The sequence below is a fragment of the Calliopsis andreniformis genome, chromosome 2 (assembly GCF_051401765.1).
Source record: "Calliopsis andreniformis isolate RMS-2024a chromosome 2, iyCalAndr_principal, whole genome shotgun sequence".
Lineage (NCBI taxonomy): Eukaryota > Metazoa > Arthropoda > Insecta > Hymenoptera > Andrenidae > Calliopsis > Calliopsis andreniformis.
The window spans coordinates 11390420-11409805 of NC_135063.1; the positions used below are offsets into that span (position 1 = coordinate 11390420).

The window sequence follows — 19386 nt, forward strand, 5'->3', positions numbered from 1 at the left end:
TGCATCGTGTATTAGAATTTAAACTATGGCCAGTTTATTTAGAAAAGATGGTTCAGGAGCACTACATCTCGGTTCCTCAGAGCAAGAGTCGCGATCAATTACTTTTTTCGTCTCTCAGAGTTCGTCGTCCGACGTCAGCAATATCTTACGTTGAAACACTTCGCACGAAGGAATAATGAGACCTAATGGATGAAAAACAAGGCAACGAGGGAGCACTATCAATCATAACTAATGCGAGACGTCCGTGGAAAACGTCTTTCGCGGGCACACACAGATTACCGAGCGATAATGTAAAGGGTGCGGTTATTGATTACTTAAGTTCCCCTCGCAGCTTTGCGCGTATTTTCATCTGATTACGCCATCATCCCTTCGCTGTTCTAGCCTGTAGGACGAATAATATTCATGTATACCAGAGAAAGACTGGCCGTGATTTTCATTTTACCTCCTAATTGCGATGGCAGAATATAGCAATGGTAGAATGTCAGAGAATTCATGTTAATAGTAATCGTTACGGTATGAATAATACAAACACAGTGATTAAATAGTTGAGAGATCCATAGTGATAACATAACGAGGCATTTAGTAAGATTGAACGCGTTATAATACAACGTACATATGTACGTGCAAGAAGCTTAATTGTAATTCAAATGCAAATATCTGAAGAATTTAGAACGTTCTATTATCATACCTATACAGGGTCTTCAACCTGAAGCAGGCCACCTAAGTATCTCCTCGATTTCTAACCATAGAAAAATCCAACAAACTAAATCACAATGATCCTACACAAACGATAATTCTTCCATGATATTCCTTCTTCGTAGTCATTCAAATTGTGCCATGGACGATTTTCATTAAACGAGGTTGTCACTAAAAATAAAAAAGATATTCAAGTGGCCTGCTACACCTTGAACACGTTGTATACTGAACCCTTCCTTAAAGATCAATAATTTCACATCTCCGTAAAAGAGTCCATTAAATTTCACACACAATATACTAAGAATATCTCTTCACGGAAGAAATAATACAGCAGCCACTGAGCGTCAGGATTTAGACTACCTTTTTACTTCCCAAGGTATTTCCTTCCTAAGTAGTCCTTACCTTTATTTTCATTGCTCCATTTCGCTGTTCATTACAGAATTCTCTGCCGCCGTTACCGCCATCCCCCACGCCGAGCACACCGCCGCCGATGAGCGCTAAAGCCTCCAGTAGCATGACAAGCTACAGTCCCGAGGATATGCTTACGGAGGAGGAAGACGAGGTGGCCGAGTGCATCCTAGACTTCCCCAGGGAGAAGCTCAACATCGTCGAAAACCTCGGCTGCGGATACTTCGGCGACGTTCACATTTGCGAGGTCGACAGGTTTCCTGGTTACGACGAAGTTTTCCGGAACACCAGCAGCGACCTCGTGATCGTTAAGTCCCTGAGACCGGGATCCTCGGATGCGCTTAGGTAAGGATCTTGTATTATCATCAGCCGCCTTCGAGCGGCTGTAGTATCCCGAAATTCGACGGCACTAAGCAAATAATCTCGAAAGTCGAGGACAAGGTAGCTTAGCTTCGGGACATTGAGACGTTGTCGAGGGTAGAAGTATTTGACTATTGTTCGTGCAAATTATTGAAGTGTGATCACAGATAACACGCAACGTCTTAAAGACGTCTATTTTATGTCTACGACATAATATAAATATATAATAGATGGCTTCAAGAAGTCTCTAAAGACGTCTCTGTGATGTATGAGACAGCAATTATTTCTTCAAATTTCATTTATTCATGAAGGTAAATAACTATTTATTTTCTTGGACTGTGATGAATTGTTGGTAAAATACTTCTACTGAATATGTATTATTCCCACATTTGCATTTCTAAACTAAATTATTTAAGGTCCCATATGTACAATGTATTTCGTTGTACATTAATTTTTTAACCGACTATTATTACGAGTCCATTTCAATAACGAATAGAATTGAGAATCGATAAGGCGATATCCATAATTAAGTTGACCAATAGAAACGAATCGAACAACACGTTATTGGAAACACTTATTCAAGTTTCCAAATATACAGCGGTTCGTACTATTAGGCGTCCGATATTTCACTGTGGGCGAAAATATGGGAAGTATAGAATAACGGTGGAAAATTATTCCGTCCGGTTATAGAGTGTCGCTCTGATTCATTTATTATCTAGCAGCGGGCGGTGCAGGAAGGTAAAGGTAGGTCGGAGAGGAAATAATGGAAATATAGGATATGGATAGAAAATTATACCAATCGATTATATCTAGAGCGACGCGTTAACGCGGTAATTCGATAATGCGGCGCAAAGTGATTTTGAATATAATGACACGCTCTCTGTATTAAGTTGCCGCGACGCGATAATGCGAAAGGCGTTTAAGTGGTCGGTGACTGGTGTATAATCGCATAACTCGTACATGACGGTTATTATTTTTCCCGACGCAGTTTCTAACGAACCGTAATATCGACACCGAGAACGACACAGTATAACATATAATCGATTGTGTCCAACTTTCATTATGACCCCTGTAGCCTTCCAAGCCGAACAAACTTCAGTGAATTTTTTCAAATTTCGCTGACGGTTTAGTCTTCCGATTCACACTTAAGGCTCACGGAGAAGTAAGCATTGTCTGCAGCATCGCGGAAACTTTTTATTGAATGGTGTGAAGTATTGATTTTAGGTTGAAAGTTTGCACTGAAAGGGGTTGTTCGGTAATAATGGTAGTTTCAATCAACTCTCTTTTGATAACATTGGTAAACCCCTCAGCTCTCGAAAAATTCTTTGCAGATAATTATTAACATCTTCAGAGATACCAGCAGACAAGTTTAGTTTTTTTAAGCTAATAAATGAAAATTTCTTTTTAAACCAATAAGTACTCATCATAAGGTGACTCGAGAAATAGCTGAGAAATTTCACCATACAAGTTTCACCCGTCGTAAAGAGAAAACTAAATAACTTGTCTCAATTTTACTCAGTTCCCTGAAGAAATGAAACTTCATCTCATTTTTCTCTTCTTAAGATTTATATCAAAGGGGTAGAACATGAGCTATTATTTTAATAAGTGTTTTCTTCTACTGGAAATAATACAAGTCTTCTGCACCTAGCCTCTGTCCTACTTTTCTTCATATTTTATTTCCTGGTATAATTAGTTTCACTCGCAATTATTCGACCATTATTTAAAACAAAATTTCACTCTACAACAGAGTCACTGTACCCATAAATATTCTTCCTAAAAATACACAGTGCTCCCAAGGCCAATTAAAATATAAAACACACCCCAAGAACCGTATCCCCTTTCGAGCGTGCTGGCTTCCACGAAGCCTGGCCAAGTTTTCAGCCCAAGGAATCGGGGGCGGATGTACATGATAAAGCATGTCCCGTCGAGGAACACCCGATGCGTTATCACTGGCGTGGCGAAAGGATGATCCGGCTAGACAAGATCGGGGATTACAGGTTTCGCCTCTAACGGAACGTCCGTGTATCATCAGCGAGGAGGCTGGTAAAAGGGACGCGAGAGGGTGGTACAATCGCGCTCGTTTATTCCATTCTTTTTTACACGACAGGCCAGCCTGTAGCAGCTCGGAAACGACGGATGCGTCGCGGGTACAGAGAAAGACAGAAGCAAAAGCGAAGAGAAACGGTGCAAAGCGTCGTGTCAATAAATCTGACGACGCTGCTGTGATTTTTCGACAGCCCGCGGCGAGCCTCGATGCTATTCCCGCGGTGTTCCATTCGGTTTCGTTACCATTTTTCGCGAAACTCGGGGAAATACTCGTTAACGCGCCACTCGTATGAAAATCCGTCGATAATCTCGTCAGCGTGCAGTTGCTGTGCGAGCACGCGGAAGCGGTTTCCAGGCGTATAGAAAAGGAGGTCCCTGAATAGTAACGTTGAAGCTTGTGCGGCTAGAGCATCGTGACGTATCTGGTAATTGCGCCTCCTCGGCCATTGATATCGCCGCCGTGGGGGTTCCTGGCATACAGTGGAACGAGAATTCTTTGCATGCGTGGCAAATTGCAGTGAAATTGGGTGATTCTGAATTAATTAGTCGCGTCTGTGGTGGGGACGTTGAAAATGAAATATTCAAGTTTAAGGTAAATATATATTAATTAAATGAGCAATTTTTAACTATTGCTAGATCTGTCTAGAATAAGGTTGAAAAATGTTTTTACCTTTTTTTCGTTCTTGTTTCGAGTTTTTTTGGTGCCCCGTCCCCTTCAGTGTTTTAACTAAAGATTAAACTAGTCGCATTCTGCACAATTCTACAAAAGCATGAACTGCTCTCTATTGCTCTGAAAGTTTTATTTTACTTCGTCTCTGCCGGAAGTCCTCGGTTATTCCCCAGAGGAACGCATTTTCCAGTTTGCGCGATGGCCTACATGGTACCAGCCACAAACTATTTTGTGTATAAAGGACTAATCAGGATAAAAACGTTAGATCAAAAATTGTAAGTCTAGAATAACGAGAATCGTAAATTACAAAGAAATGCGAGAATAAATACAGTACTTACTGTAACACCACACTAAAATCAAGGATAAAAAACAGACTCTAAATTTTACCTTGTCTCTAAATCTTCAAGATATTATACCATAAAGAAGTATAATAAAGAATAAAATAATGTTATAACCTTTTAAACGAGAATATTCCAGCAAAATGCGAAACCATTGAAAAGCCCAGGAAACCCTTCTCCTTCAAAATTTAACGTGCGCCATACAAAGACGTGAATACCCTCGCGACTGCCAATCGACTTCCAAAGGTTGCACTCGAGAAGTCAGCCAGGCTGAAACATTGGAGGGCTCAGAAACATCGACCTCTTATCCGGATCATAAATATTAGACGACCGAAACACAAGCGGAATGCTCTATTAAACATGAAACTCACAAGCGTTCTTGAAACGATAATCTCGCTAGTAGCCATTATCCCTGGTCCCCGCGTCCCCGTAGCTCCTGCTGCTTGCAATCCCTCTTCTATTCCCCAGTTGTTTTCCCAGCTCTCTCCCTTTCTCTCCTCTCTAACCCCCTTCCATTCGCTAGGAGAAAAAAAAACGAGGAGGAACGCGAGCTTTTCCCCGATACTACGAGACAGGGTGGCCAGGAACAGAACACTCGCATTATTTCCAGTATATATCCGCGCGTTGGTATTCAGTGCCCGATCGGTAGGTCAGCCGACTATAAAGATATTACTTCCGAGTGTCCCGTGTATTTTCCAGGGTAGAATTTCAACAGGAGGCGAAAAGACTGGCGCGGCTAGCCGATCGGAATGTCGCGCGGGTACTGGGCGCCAGCCTCGAAGACGATCCCATGTGCATCGTATTGGAAAACGGCGAGTACGGAGATTTGAATCAATATTTGCAGAGCCACATCGCTGAAACGTCCACCGTGCACACTGCTAAGACTCTCAGGTAAGGGCAATTGTGTTACCTCAGCGATGAGGTGATTTTTTATTATCCTGTGAAGGCTATGTTGAACGTTTGGATTAAAGAATCATATTCTTGAGAGGTACTTCTATTGAAGAGGAAAAATCGAATAAAAATTACGAATCGAGTCATTGATTAACCCCTTGCTATACTTTCACGAGTTTGACTCGTGCACTTTTTATAATATTTTCGCTTTCGAGGAAGGGGTTAAGTAATATTTTGTATGATCCATTTTTTAAAAATAAGATAGGAAAGAATTATTGCGAACTCTCAACTAGTATCAGTATTGTAACTAATATTGCTTAAATAACTAATTCAGAATTATTTAGTTTAATGTATTGTAATCGTCAGGAGAACGTTCAATACTCGATCTTTTTCATTAGCAAGGTTGTAACATTCGTACAAAAATAAAACAACGATACTTTTTTCTGTGTCGTCTTGTCGCGTCGCGTCACTGACGGATGGTATTTCAGTTAACGATGGCTTTCGTCACGGCGAACAATGAACCCAATTTTTCGATTTTATCATTGCGCGAACGTCAGTTCCAATCACGTTCGAGGCGCGTGTGGAAATTCGGCGTGTCCGCGAATCGGTCGAAAGTGCTCGAAATACGAGAAATCGGCTGAAAATGAGAGGTGAACGACACAGAAGATGATTGGTGCTCGTGACAGCTGTCGGCATACCGTGTTTTTCCCGCGCGTTCGTTTTCAGGGATCGTTGCAAGAGAAACGACCAATAGAATCGCTTTTATATCCTAATCGAAAACGAAGAAGAGTACAAATCTGTAAAATGTTCGAAATTTGTATTGTGAATGACACAAATTTAACAAACGAAAATTTCCCCCGAAATCCTCCACGAATGAAATGCTAAATTTGTCCAAAATAGCTTCATATATTCATTTAATTTGGTTTAACGATAATGTAAAATAGAAATGAATATAACTCAGTAATTTAATACACAAACTTGTTTTAAAAACTAAAGCATACATAATTTATTCTTACAAATGAATGTTAAAGTGTTTGCATAAGAAACCTCAATATTATACAAAAAAAAGTACGCCTTATGTACACGGTAGATACTCCAATTCTAGTTTGTTTATGGAGTTCCCCTCTATGCAATCGATGCTACACCAATTTACCGCAATCTCCATAAAACGACTTACTTTTGCAACTGGGAGAACTAGAATCCTATTCGAGAGTCGAATCAAAGTTGCTTGATTACCTTAGTTAAGCCTACTGCGCAAACAAAATCGTTTCAGTGCTCCAAATGTTGCCAGTTATCGTTCAACATTGTTTTCCCAGCGATCAGTATCCCCTAATGGAATACCTCTCCAGCACCAACACGTTTTCAATACTGTGAAATATTTCTTCATCATATGTAAATAGTCGACTAACAAAAATCCCAAAAGAAAGAAAAAGATAAAAGAATTCTCATCATGGCACACTTCTCTGATTCCAATGGAACATTCTCCTCTTCATAAACAACTGTATTCGACAATTTACAGAAGCTTCGTTGACGCTGTCATTCCATCAAGCGAATAAATCTGTGCTCTCGCGTAATCCGCTTACGGGAAAGGTTGGTCGAAAAAGAGGCGTGTTATTTAAACGGACAGACGTATCTTTCCGTCGTTCATTATCCTCCATTAGACGTAAATTCGCCACGTAAAGACGATAACGGAGAATAATGACGTTACAAGCGTTCCGCGGTCCTATTCGAAAAAAAGCTCATGCGAACTGCGCGCGTTCCACTTGCACGCGCCCCGAATGGGAACGGCAGAAGCAAAAAGGACCGTGAAGTTTATTCCCACAGCGCACTCTGGTAGGAACGAACACGTGAACGATCGATCAGCACTGAGCTTTTGTTGTTAATGCAAATGGTCGGTCGACGTGCGTTCCGCTGCGCTTTAAAGCATCGTCATTTGCGGTATTGCCAGTCGATGTAGACGATCGCTACCGAGGAACACGTAGGTGTATAAGTATGTACAGGGAACGTACACAAGAGCGGACAAGGGTGAGAAAGAGGGAGAGTTTCGCGAAGTAAACTTCAGGATGAAGCTCAGACTGGTTCTTCCTGTTGCAGTTTCGGCACGTTGGTTTACATGGCCACGCAAATAGCATCCGGCATGAAACACCTCGAGGAAATGGACTTCGTGCATCGGGATCTTGCCACAAGGTAACGACAGACAGCTTCTCATAGATTACTTTAAGACAAACTTTAGCGATCAGTCATTCGTTCGACGGCAGCCTGCCTCTTTGGAACTCGCGGGTTTTCTCCTCTTCCCGCGGTTCAGACTCTCGCTACCCTTGCATCCAGAGCGAGCTGATGGTGTGGTTGATTTGAGGCTCCGAGTTGTGGAATTTGTAGCTGCAGTTACCTTACGGTTCTAATTTTATCGTAGACGGTAGTAATTACCTGGGGAGTTAGCGTAGCAAGGGAAATGAACTCTGTGCTACTTTTTATCAAAATTGCTTAGTTTTATGTCTTCTTTTGTGAGTTGTAGCCGTCTCATTATTTCAATTTATTTTTTGAATACATTATAGGGTAGGTGCAGGTATGAAAGATAAACCTAAAGAGTAATACTAAAGTAGGAGTTATCTCATTCTTCTCTTATAGAATTATGGTATTCTGGGAATTAGTATGAACATGAGTTATTTTATTGAAAAGATGCGGTGCTGACAAGAAAAATAATTTTTATAATTAAAGACCCATCATTCGTTAAATATTATCAACACAGTAGTATATGGTACGGAATATTTGAAAATTAACATTATAGAATATTTGGAAATTAAAATTTTAGGAATATTTAAAAATTCAAATTTTAGAATATTTGAAAATTCAAAAATTTGAATATTTAAAAATTCAAATTTTAGGATGTTTGAAAATTCGAAATCCTAAAACTTTTAAGAAAATAAACCCTTCTAAGGACTTTGCATTTAGAGAAGCCTCTTAACAAGAACAGAATGAACTTCACCCATCCTGTAAATAACCTCGCGGAGCCAATTAATTCCACATCTCCCTCATTAATTCATGCTTCTGAATACTCAATGACACACATTATTCTAATCTTTCAAAACTATCGACCAATTTCCTAATTAATACATCTCGGGTTTACCCGACTTCCCCCCGTCGGCATCAAACGATAAATTACTCGGTGGATTATGTCAGCTCCCGTGTCACAACTCCCCCCGTATCCGAGGGTAAAGTTTGCAACCCTTCTCGTTACGATTCCATCCGGCCCAGCTATGGTTCTCCAGCCTGCCGCAGCTTCGATTCAGAAACTGCAGGGCACGGGCACCAGTGGCAGCTCAACGGGACGTTCAGCGTGGCAGGGCCATTAAAATTGAGCAGGTGGGGCGTGGGATGGCCAGGTCACGTGTTCGAATTATTAACTCTAATCATAAACTTTAATTATAATGCCCGTCGGCGCAGGCGCCGCTGCCGCATTAACGGTGGGAACACGCGCGATGGAGGAGAGAGGGGGGCCCGAGGCGGGTGAAATTAATTGCCTGTTGATTTATAGAAACGAGTGTTGGGCCAAACGGGCCAATAACCGACCAGCCAACGGCAAATAAAACGGTGGATATGAAACGACCCTTTGAGCCCACGCGAATTAAACGACAGAGAGTTGCGAACAATTTGCACGCGTTATTGCCTGCTCGGCGGAAGTCCCGGAACACGCAAGACTCTCGCGATCCCTGCTCCCTGTTTGACGCCAGCGTTTATTATGAACTCTCGCGACCGCGTTGAACAGGTTTTGATCGAACGCGCGGGCTCATTAGCGATCGCAATGCGTGAGATTATTCGTAATTAATATCGTTAACAAAATGCATTACGTCGCCGACACTTTGCGCCGCTCAGACGCGTAATTCAATGCGGGGAACAGCCCCCGCGGCGTTGCTGGACAACGGTGAGATTAATTAAAGCGCGTAATCAAATTTTTAAGCGGCCTGTACGCGTCGACGAGCCCCTTGTTTCACCGATGCCGTAAAAAGTTGCCTGGAAAGTCCGCCCGAGGGCCGCTGCTCCGCGACGCGGTTGAAATAAAAGCCTCGTGGTACGTACTAAAACCGCCCCCTCCACTCTGCTCCCTCGTGCGCTGTGGAACGCGATAAACGGTCGGTTTTACGTGCAAATCAGCGCGAGGAACTTCGAACGACTATCGCTTTCGACGCGCCACGGCGCCTCGCTGCTCTGAGCTGCTTAAAAGCGGAGACCCCCTTTGCCAGTCGCGAAACGGCCCTTCAGAACGCATCGCCGACAGACGGAGCTTTAAAACGCGCGAGAACGTGAAACAGCGGCACGAGGACGAAGGATTGCCTTATACAGGGAACTATTTCCAGTGCAGAGCTGGCGTCGATTAAAATGAGGGATGAAATGTTGAAAGGGTAGGTGGAAAAGAGAGTAGCAGAGTTGGAGGAATGCGATATGTTGAAAAGTCGAAAAGTTGCGAGCTTGGAATTATGAATCTAATCTGATTGGAGTGTGGGTATAGAGTTTTTATTTGTTAGAAATCTGAAATATTAAGAATATTTAAAGAGACATTTGATTGAAATATAGAAAATTTTATAACTTGGACTATCTAGTAACTTGAAAGCGAGAAATAAATTGAAGCTATTAATCGTCTCCATAGGGCACTCTTCTGGTTAAATTACTATATATTTCAGGGAAAGTACATTTTTCAATAAATTGAAGAAAGATGAATGCCTCACTTATCACTGAAACATATCTCACAACATATCTCACCTTTCAGTTGAAAGGTAGTTGCGATCCAAACAACATTCAGTAAAGCCTCGCTGCAGGCTCGTGTATACCTCACAGGAATACATGTACACAATCCAAGATCACTTTTTCAGAGAACAAGGATCGAAGAATATCAAACGGGTATGGGTTGTCACAGAAGAGTGTCTTTCCTTCAGATTACTCTGATCCTTTCGGAGAAGGTCGACAACGGTCCTTTAAGCACGTTTTCTATCAATACTGTAGCCCTACATGTCCCAGCGATAGAAGAAGGGAGCCCAAAGTAATCCGTTCGACCTCGAAGACGGATTATCTCCTGTCGTCTACTGTATTTTTCTGCAATACGAAAGTTACGCTCGCTCTGAGTACAAGGGTGGTAGGCTCGGGACTAGGGTGGCGAAACGAACGAATGACGAGGGCCAAATGGGAAAGGAATTAACTCGAATGGGGCATAATCGAATAACTTTTTCCTCTCGCTTTATTTACTCGTACGTTTCAAATTCTGAATATTGAAAAAGTTAGCGCTACTTATGTGGGTCAGCCAAAAAACAGCAACGGATGCAGTCGCTGCTGCGCCAGCTGTTGTAATAAAAGGAAAAAAAAAACGAGAGGATGTACGAGAGAACGGGTTATGGGCTTGTTGCAGAAACTGCTTGGTGAGCCGTGGTTATACGGTGAAAGTGTCGGATCTGGGCGCAGGAAGAAGCGCTTACGCGGCTGACTACTTCCGGGTCGAGGGTCGACCGCCACTGCCCATTCGTTGGATGGCCTGGGAATCCATGCTGATGGTGAGTTGTTAATTAACGTTTCGTACAATGAGAGACAAGATGAAGGAAGTTTTTGTCGGTGATTGTTACAGCATAATATTTTTTGCATGGAATTATATTTAAGTTCAATTCGAGAAAATCTTAGAAAAGGTTCTATGTAATAATATTCAAGCAGAATTGAAGGGTTTTAGTGTACCTTCAGATTAAAAAAGTCAAGAGAAAAAATTATTTCTTTACGTTCCTTAAGTAGAAAAATCATGAAACAGATTGAAAATAAATTTCTGTCGAGAAACGAAAGAATTAGAGCAGGAAAGCAAAGCGAAGGCGGATCGAATGGCTTTATTTCGCACTGGTTTTGGTTAGTGATGTTTAAATGGACCGTAGCTGTGCATCCACGCGATGAAGCTCGGTTCGGTTTTCACAAATCCTCGTTGTTTTCGACTGCGTTCGAAATCGAATCCCCGATTTTGGCACTTGCCTCGACCGCCGCTCCCATTTTTCCATCAATATTTGCTTTCAAGATTCGTCCATTCCCATTCTCAGCAAGTTTGGAAACAATACCGATCATTGTTTAACGGACAGCTTTCGTGGGAGTCTCAACTTCGTGTCTGCCTCGATATCTACTATGATCCACTTCATCCTCCCACCATGTTCAGAAACCTATCCATGCTGATCCACGTGGATCTCGAGGAACTCGAAGTTGATTTAAGCAGTTGCGATATAGTTTGGCCCAGATTAGGGATATTAGGCAACTGATAATACAGAACGTTTGCTATTTAATTATGTTTGAATATTCAAATTTATAATATTCAAATAGTTTATTAAAAACTAGATTAGTGATTTCTATAGTCTTTGCCTGTAATACTTGCTTGTAGATTGCCTGTAGCTGTATTATTTACCTTGATTCCATGAAAGTAGGTAAAGAGCAGGAAATTTTTAATACCATCCACTTAATTAAGAACTTCCGTCATTATGTGACGTTCTTTCAAAAGATCAAAGCAAAGAAGAGCAACGCTTGAAGAAATGCAATATGGCATTCCTAGACCTGCATAATGCTCCTCAAGCAACGAAAGTAAATTAATTAATAAATATAAATTTAAATACATAAGTTATCGCTCTTCAAGCAACTTATAAAACGCATGTTTGACAGGCCTTATTGAAACATTTCCAACTATAGCATTCATACAATATTGACTCTTCGTAATTAAAATTTCTTGAAGAAACTTCCAAGGCACATGTCGCGGTTGAACAAGCAGAAACATTTCAAGTCTTCTTGAAATACCTTTGATTCCTTCATTCCCCAGTATTTTCTTCTGAAATGACAACGATTCCTTCAACCTTGTTCAATCATTGCAACTTTTTACTTTAATCCACTTCTCGACCCACATTCCTCTGTAATACAAAATGAAGCACTCTGTACATAAAGAAACACTTGAGTGTTAACATTCTCTCGAAATTTCAAACGAGAACGTTAAACGAAAATCAAATTTTTAACACAGTATAACACTCCAGAACCCAGAGAAGACGTAACGCTATTCCACAGTTTCCATTCTCAAAATCGTCCTCTTACTGCAGCACAGTGAAGATGATTTAAATATAACCAGATCGTCGGAATTTTGCATAATTCACGAAGCAGCGGTGTCCAACAATTCCTTCGCCACGTTTCCCCGCCCGAGAGGAGTCGATAGTTATCGCGTCGTACCTCCAGAGGAGTATGAAACTGTTAGTACCCACTGTTTCCCTCGGTGAATGAAGTCGCTAAAGTATCTACGTATTCCACGTAACGCCGCGGCGCGGTCACGGTGAATTTATTGGCAGCGCATGTTATGTTAGTATATCAGTGTAACGAATGGGCCAGTGCTGCACGGTGGACGACGTATTTTATACAGCGTATCCTGTTTTTAATTTCTCGTTCCCATGGCCGCCGATATCGGCCCATCGATCCGCGAAACCGCGAAGCGTCAGCCCGCCAGATCTGTCTGCGGTCACGTGGTATTAACAAATCGAGCTTACCTGCCATTCTACGTCCCTCGTGGATCTGTCCAAGTAGCGAATGACGGCGGCCCGCCCTCGTTTGGGAATACGTTTTCGATGTCGAGCGAGATTTTTCTGCTTAACCGAGACAAGTTCGGACACGGTTGTCCCACTTAGCGAGAGCCGCTCAGATCCTGACGATTCTACGAATATTCAGCGAGGTAGGCAGGAGCAGAGTGACAGAAGTTGTGTTTATCCGCGGCGAAGCCCTGGAAATGCGAATTGTCTCTGGGGGATGGAGGAAACGCTCCTGACAATGGGGATTTTCTTGGTGTTCCGCGACAAGTGGAATAAATCCATGACTGATCAGACAAAGGGTTTGCTCTGGAATCCTGTTTGCGGGTCACGGGGACTGTGGATGTTGGATGAGAACTGGGCTTTGGATTAGGTGAATGATGAGTGATTTTATGGTAACTAGGTTTTTAATATTTTCAAGTGAAAAATAGGATTCTGTTTTGATAGGGGTGTTTTTTCTAAGTGAATTTTGCGTTAAGTAGATTTGTGATGTATGCAGTCAGGTAGTGGCCTACATACGTAGTTTTACCTTAAAAAATTATTGGTTGATGTTGAGTTTGAATTATGGAACTTTCTACATACCAAACGATTTTGTGTTAGTTAGAGTTTAGGAAGATAGGAGTTTTACATTTTACAATAATATTGAATAATTTTTTTATTAAATACTGAGCGAGGATTAGCACCACGGGTTGAGGAACGATTTTCGTTCTAGTTAAATATTTTCAACTCATGTCGTATAGATTTCAAGCTTCAATCTCGCTATACTAGTCCCAAGGCAAGTGGAACGAACCTGCGTGTGGTCAGACACTACGCTATACTCCTAATTCTAGTTACACAGTGTTTATATCTTATCCTATCACGTATAGTGTATGAATACTGGAATCATTCTACAAACTAAAACTATTTTTTATCAATTATTATTAACATTTCTGTTCCATGTTAGCATAACACTATAATACTAAAATTCTACCTCCATCTTCATCCAAATCGCCATATAACTTAACTACTTGCAATTTTTAATAACATTTACTAGTTTTATACAAATGTATTACGTTATACGTTTACAAAATTCCAAAATCGAACTTTAATCAATCACAAGTACTCGCTTGACCACCGCTCTCATTTTAGAAACAGGAAATAGTATAATTTACCAGAAGCAGATATCGAGTGTTCATCTTCCAAAACCTCGTGTCCGTTCCGAGGCTCCGTAATCTCCATCGACTTATCAGCGAGAACCATTACCATCGGAAATCGCGTATGAGTGAAATCCGTGCAGCGGCAAATTGATAGCTAAATGGTAATTCGACTAAATGGGAAACGAGCGGCCGATATAGTATTTTGCACGGTCGTTCGCGTAGTCATTTCAAATTGACTGCGCCGTTAATGTTTCATTATTGCCATCGTTTATCCGAGCCACGCCATTGTGCTGCGTTAATGAAACGGGCACGGGCGACGAGCGTGCGCGCGGGCGCGAAACGTGGCTTCAAGAATTATTCGGAATTAGCGTCGATTTAATGATTTAACCGTCTACTTCATTAAGTTGAACGAGGCGGGCGCAAACTAATGTCGCCAGATTGACTGCCGTAAACTTTACGACGAGGGAACTCGACTCGCGCGCCACCTCTTCTATATTGAGGTCAACGTATGGTCAACTGGCGTGCGACGAAGAAACCCCATTGGTCGCGATCTGATTTTCCCTATTCCATTTTCGGGAGTGATGCAGGTTTCTCTATCTGACCAAAGTAATCGTGATTAAATGGTGGTGACCTACAGGTGGATAGGCAAGCTAGTGTTATCGACTAATATTTGTGTAATGCTTTACTGTTTATCACAGAATGGCTCACAGATGCATTTACACGTATTCAGAATATTAATTAACCTTCTACTGGTATCATGTTAATATTCTATAATGAAATATGACCGTATCGCTGCGGTTTCACTATCAAAAGCTGAAAACTTCTCAGTCTATTAACCCTATAAGTTAGTAGGAATTGTATCACTTAAGAATTAGTTACGAAATTTAATACAAACCTAAAATATCTCCAGAATTTGACACCATAAGTTTCTTAATTATTCATAAACAAATTCATGAATCCCTATATCTTCTACAATTATCTTCCACGACTGTGGCACACCTTGTTTTCTTCTAGTTCAAAAACTGGAACAGTATTTTCCCCATTACCTCAAGGCTCAAGCCAATCCCAGTAACAATTGAGACGCGAATAACCTGCCCTCGCCTGACCTAAAAACCCTGTAGTTCATTAAAATACTTATATCTCGATCGAAGCCCCTTCGCCTGAGACAATCTAGAAACTTTAATTATGACGCTACATATTCCCGAGCTAATTAGGAATCGAAGCTCGCGCTCGTAGCTACAGCATACAAGGGAGTACGTTTATAAGGTTCCCTGGAACATGCGTGATCCGTAAACTCGTTGGCGCGTACCGTCTTCGTCGGGTCGGTCTAGTTCCCTGAAATTACGTAACTAAAGCACTTAAGTTGGAGTAATTTCTCGTCAAGCAACGATACCACCTGCCGCGCGCCCGCGTCCCGTAAATCGGTTTTAACTTCGAATGGCACCTGTGCGAGCGAAGGTGGGAAAATCGTCTCCCTCTCTCTTCCACCCCTCGCCCTATCCATCCCCCTCGGATCGATGATAATGAAAAATCGAGTCCTGTACCGAATCAATTTCTCGCTTCCACGGGAATTGAATGTTTTATTTATTGCGACCATCTCGCTTTATCTCGTCCGCTATCGTTCGCTCGAGAAAACGCGAATTAATTAGCAGCCATTCGAGCGCCTTTTTTCCGCGAGGTCGATGACTGTCCAGGAATTGCTCGGGAACGCTTGCACCGTCTTGCAAACGGCTTCCACGTCGGTTTTTCACGGTTAAAAGGAAACGCTCGGCCGAGGAAACCGCTAGACGCGTCACTGCCAACGCGGAGGCGAGGGTGAAGGCGGTGTAACCGTTCCACCGTGGTGCTTCCTCGGTCGAAGTTCTCGTCGAACCCGACGGAGCGCTCACGGTCTCCATAAATTACAGCCACGGCTCAAGACTTAAGTTCCACGTCGCGGTCGTATCCGCGCTGCCTCTCGACCGAAGCTTTTTCTCGCCGTGACAGCCGACCATTGATCGTTATTCCACGTTTCACGGGTTGTTACCTTGTTAACCGACTCCTCCTCTGCCATCGCGACAACTTGTTCCTGGGAATTGGGTCTTCTCGATCTGATGGGAAGAGCTGCGATCGTGGGGATGTCGTATGCTCTGACGTTTCTGTTTTATTGTGGTTTGTACAGGTGCACTGTGCATAAGTATTTGGACACTTTCACGTTATGTAAAATACACTGAATAAAATTCTGTAATTTAGTTTTGTCTAGAAGTCTCACTTCAGACGGTTGTATAAGGTTTACAAATTAATTATTTATTTAATGCTTTAATTCTGAGGTTTATGTAGTATGTGCAATAAGCTTGCAATAATTTACTATAATAGTTATTTGTGAGTATATTCTTATTAAACATTGTTTGAAAAAAGTCAATATGGTACGAAAGTAATATAAAATCGATGAGAGTAATATTTAATATCAGTTAGTATAAATGAGAAAGTGTAGGTATTTCGTACATTACCAATAATGTGAAAGTGTTTAAATACGTATGCATGGTAGTATATGTATTATGATGGGTCTGGTACTGGAGCGTGGTGTAGTGAATGGTCTACGTAGGTGGAATTACACATGTGGGTTTATAAATATTGATTTTATCGATGACAGTGATAAAATTGATGTACGGGTGTAATGGAGATTTGTCCTGTGTTTTTTAGATTGTTTTTCCTCCTCTGCAAATTCAAGCATTTTTCGGTTGACATGTTTTAAGTGGAAATCGGATTTGTTAGTATGATATCAGGTTGTAGAGGCATCGACATTGCATTGAATTATTTTTATACTTGGGAGTTTGAAAATTTGTGTATATTTCATACCTTTTAATTGGGAATACAATGTTTTGCGTTGCATTATATTTATTCAGTTTTGTAAATATTTCATTGGAGGGATTATTGAATTTTCACTGAAACAGTTTATATAAGAATAATGCGCAAATACTGGCAGTATGTTACGTATATCAGCTGCCAAGATTAATGGTTAAAATAAACTGTTATAAATACTAGTTCCTCTGGACCAGTTATTGTCGAAATTTCATTGAATTATCTCTGGTGATATGTTACGACAATCAGGGAAGACACACGACTAAAAGCGACGTATGGTCCTTCGCTGTGACGCTTTGGGAGATCCTAACTTTCGCAAGAGAGCAGCCATTTGAGGAGTTTCCTGATCACCGCATCGTCGAGAACGCGACATACTTTTACCAAGAGGACGATAGAAGGGTAAGTATTCATCGATACCTTTCTTTCATTATGTTCGTCTACTTAACGTAATGCACGCGACGAGTGCTTCGCATTAAATGCCCTCTGAACCTTTCACCGCGATGAATACAGTCATTTGCATCCTCTTTCAAGCCTTCCATTACTCTTCGCTGATACTTACAACTTCCAACAATTTTTGTTGAGAAGAATTTCAAAGTACCGTTGCCTTTCGTAAACTCTAGTAGGATTCAAAAATCCTATTGTCCTGTAACATTATACAAAGTATTAACATTTTACATTAATGACTACTATTTTATAAAAAATATTTGTACTTCACATATGTCACATATCTGAACCTCCTCTTAGTATCTAGAACAAAAGAAAATAGCAAACAATAGAAATGACATATTTCAAAACAGAGAAGCTTAAACTACTTTTCTCGATTTTAAAAGATCAATTAATTTTGTTTTTGGTCAAAAAATAATTGCGTCGAATATTTATATCTTTCACAGATTATCCTCCCCCTGCCCAAGAACTGTCCAAAGGACATTTACGACCTAATGCGCGAGTGCTGGCAACGCAACGACGTGGACCGACCGAACTTCCGCGAGATCCACCTGTTTCTCCAGCGAAAGAACCTCGGCTACAAGCACGGGGACGCAAACGACACCTGATACAGAGAACTAGAAGGCTGGAACCTCATCCGGCTTTCTATGATCGGCGAGCTGAACGGTAATTGGTGGCATAGCCCTTCGACGACCAAACTGCACCAACTTAGGCCGAGTTAGTACCCACGGTGATCCCTCATGCGAGACGACGATCTATGAACGGTCGAAGGTAAAAGGTAAATCGTCGTCGACGATCACCTCGCGGCTGATGGCACAGAAATTCACATCGAGGACTCATTTAATCGTTCTTTAGTTCGAGATAGAATCAATACTGATCAAGTAAGTGTTTCGCAGACTTTTTCATTTCATTTCAAAACTCAAATTGTTTCTCAAATTACTTCGTACTCAAGTCGATCGGAATTTGTCTGTTTTTGAATAAGCCTGGAGGCTACAATTAATTGACAAAATGTCTCTTCATTAATAGTAATTGAGTAGAGACGTATTCGTGTGTACGCGGAATCAATTGAAAGATTCGATACGAAATGGAACGTTCCTAGCGCGAGCCAACAGACGAACACGTTCAGCGAATCGCGTGTACGTTGTTCTGAAACTGATACTGTCGTCAAATAAACTTACGAGGCCCCTAATAATGGCACTCGCGTCACGTTCCGAGCGCACGGGCTCGAAGAGAGTTCTTGGTCGCGAGAAACCGCGGAAGACACGTTTTTCTACGTTGACAAATGATTTACAGTAGGTACTCTCGTCGAGGAACGCGGTTCGTGTCCTCATCAAGACTTCCTCCAGATATCTGAAAGCTGGAAAGAAAACACACTCTGAGGTTCACAATCGAAGTCTAAATAGCGATGTTATTAACTTAATTTAACAATAATCAGAAAATGTAATAACGAGAACTACATTCGTTCGAGCGAAAGAGCGTATGCGGCGGTCGAATCACGGACATATACTACTGCGCGTTAATTCAATATTCCCGAAGCTAATACATAGAGTACATACGCGAGTTCACTAAAATCGAGTTCAAAAGCGAATCAGGAAGTATATCCAACCTAAAGTCATTTATCATCCCGAAATACAGAATCGCGAACTAAGCACGCCTAAAAGGTTGGTCCTTTTTACTAAAATTTTAATTAACCGCCGGCGACGAGGTGGAAAGGCCAGCGATCGCGCGCAGATTTTGTATAAAACTTCGAAGGTATCGAAACTTGAGATTGTCGATTAAGTTCGATGGGGAGGGGGTATGGAGAGGAGCACGGGTTTATCGAGTGGGAAAAGAGGGGGGGAAAGGAATTCCTGGAGCCACGGGCTTGCGTTAAGTTCCCTGAAACTACTAATAAGCTTAAGGATGCGCTTTAGCCGAAGTGCATAAATGTTTGACAATACCAATAGAGGTTGCAGTATAAAATTCGTATATATATATAAATATATATA

General features: G+C 41.5%; 1 protein-coding gene across 1 annotated transcript in view; it reads left to right on the top strand.

The window, feature by feature from the left end:
• Window positions 1-18330, top strand: part of Ddr (discoidin domain-containing receptor 2) — a 143926-nt gene extending 125596 nt beyond the window's left edge. The window contains exons 13-18 of the mRNA XM_076389685.1: window positions 1136-1449; window positions 5218-5409; window positions 7504-7596; window positions 10808-10949; window positions 17204-17353; window positions 17845-18330. Of these exons, the coding sequence (XP_076245800.1) occupies window positions 1136-1449; window positions 5218-5409; window positions 7504-7596; window positions 10808-10949; window positions 17204-17353; window positions 17845-18006 (1053 nt within the window). The 3' untranslated portion in view covers window positions 18007-18330. The remainder of the gene's footprint in view (window positions 1-1135; window positions 1450-5217; window positions 5410-7503; window positions 7597-10807; window positions 10950-17203; window positions 17354-17844) is intronic.
• The last annotated feature ends 1056 nt before the right edge of the window (window positions 18331-19386 follow it).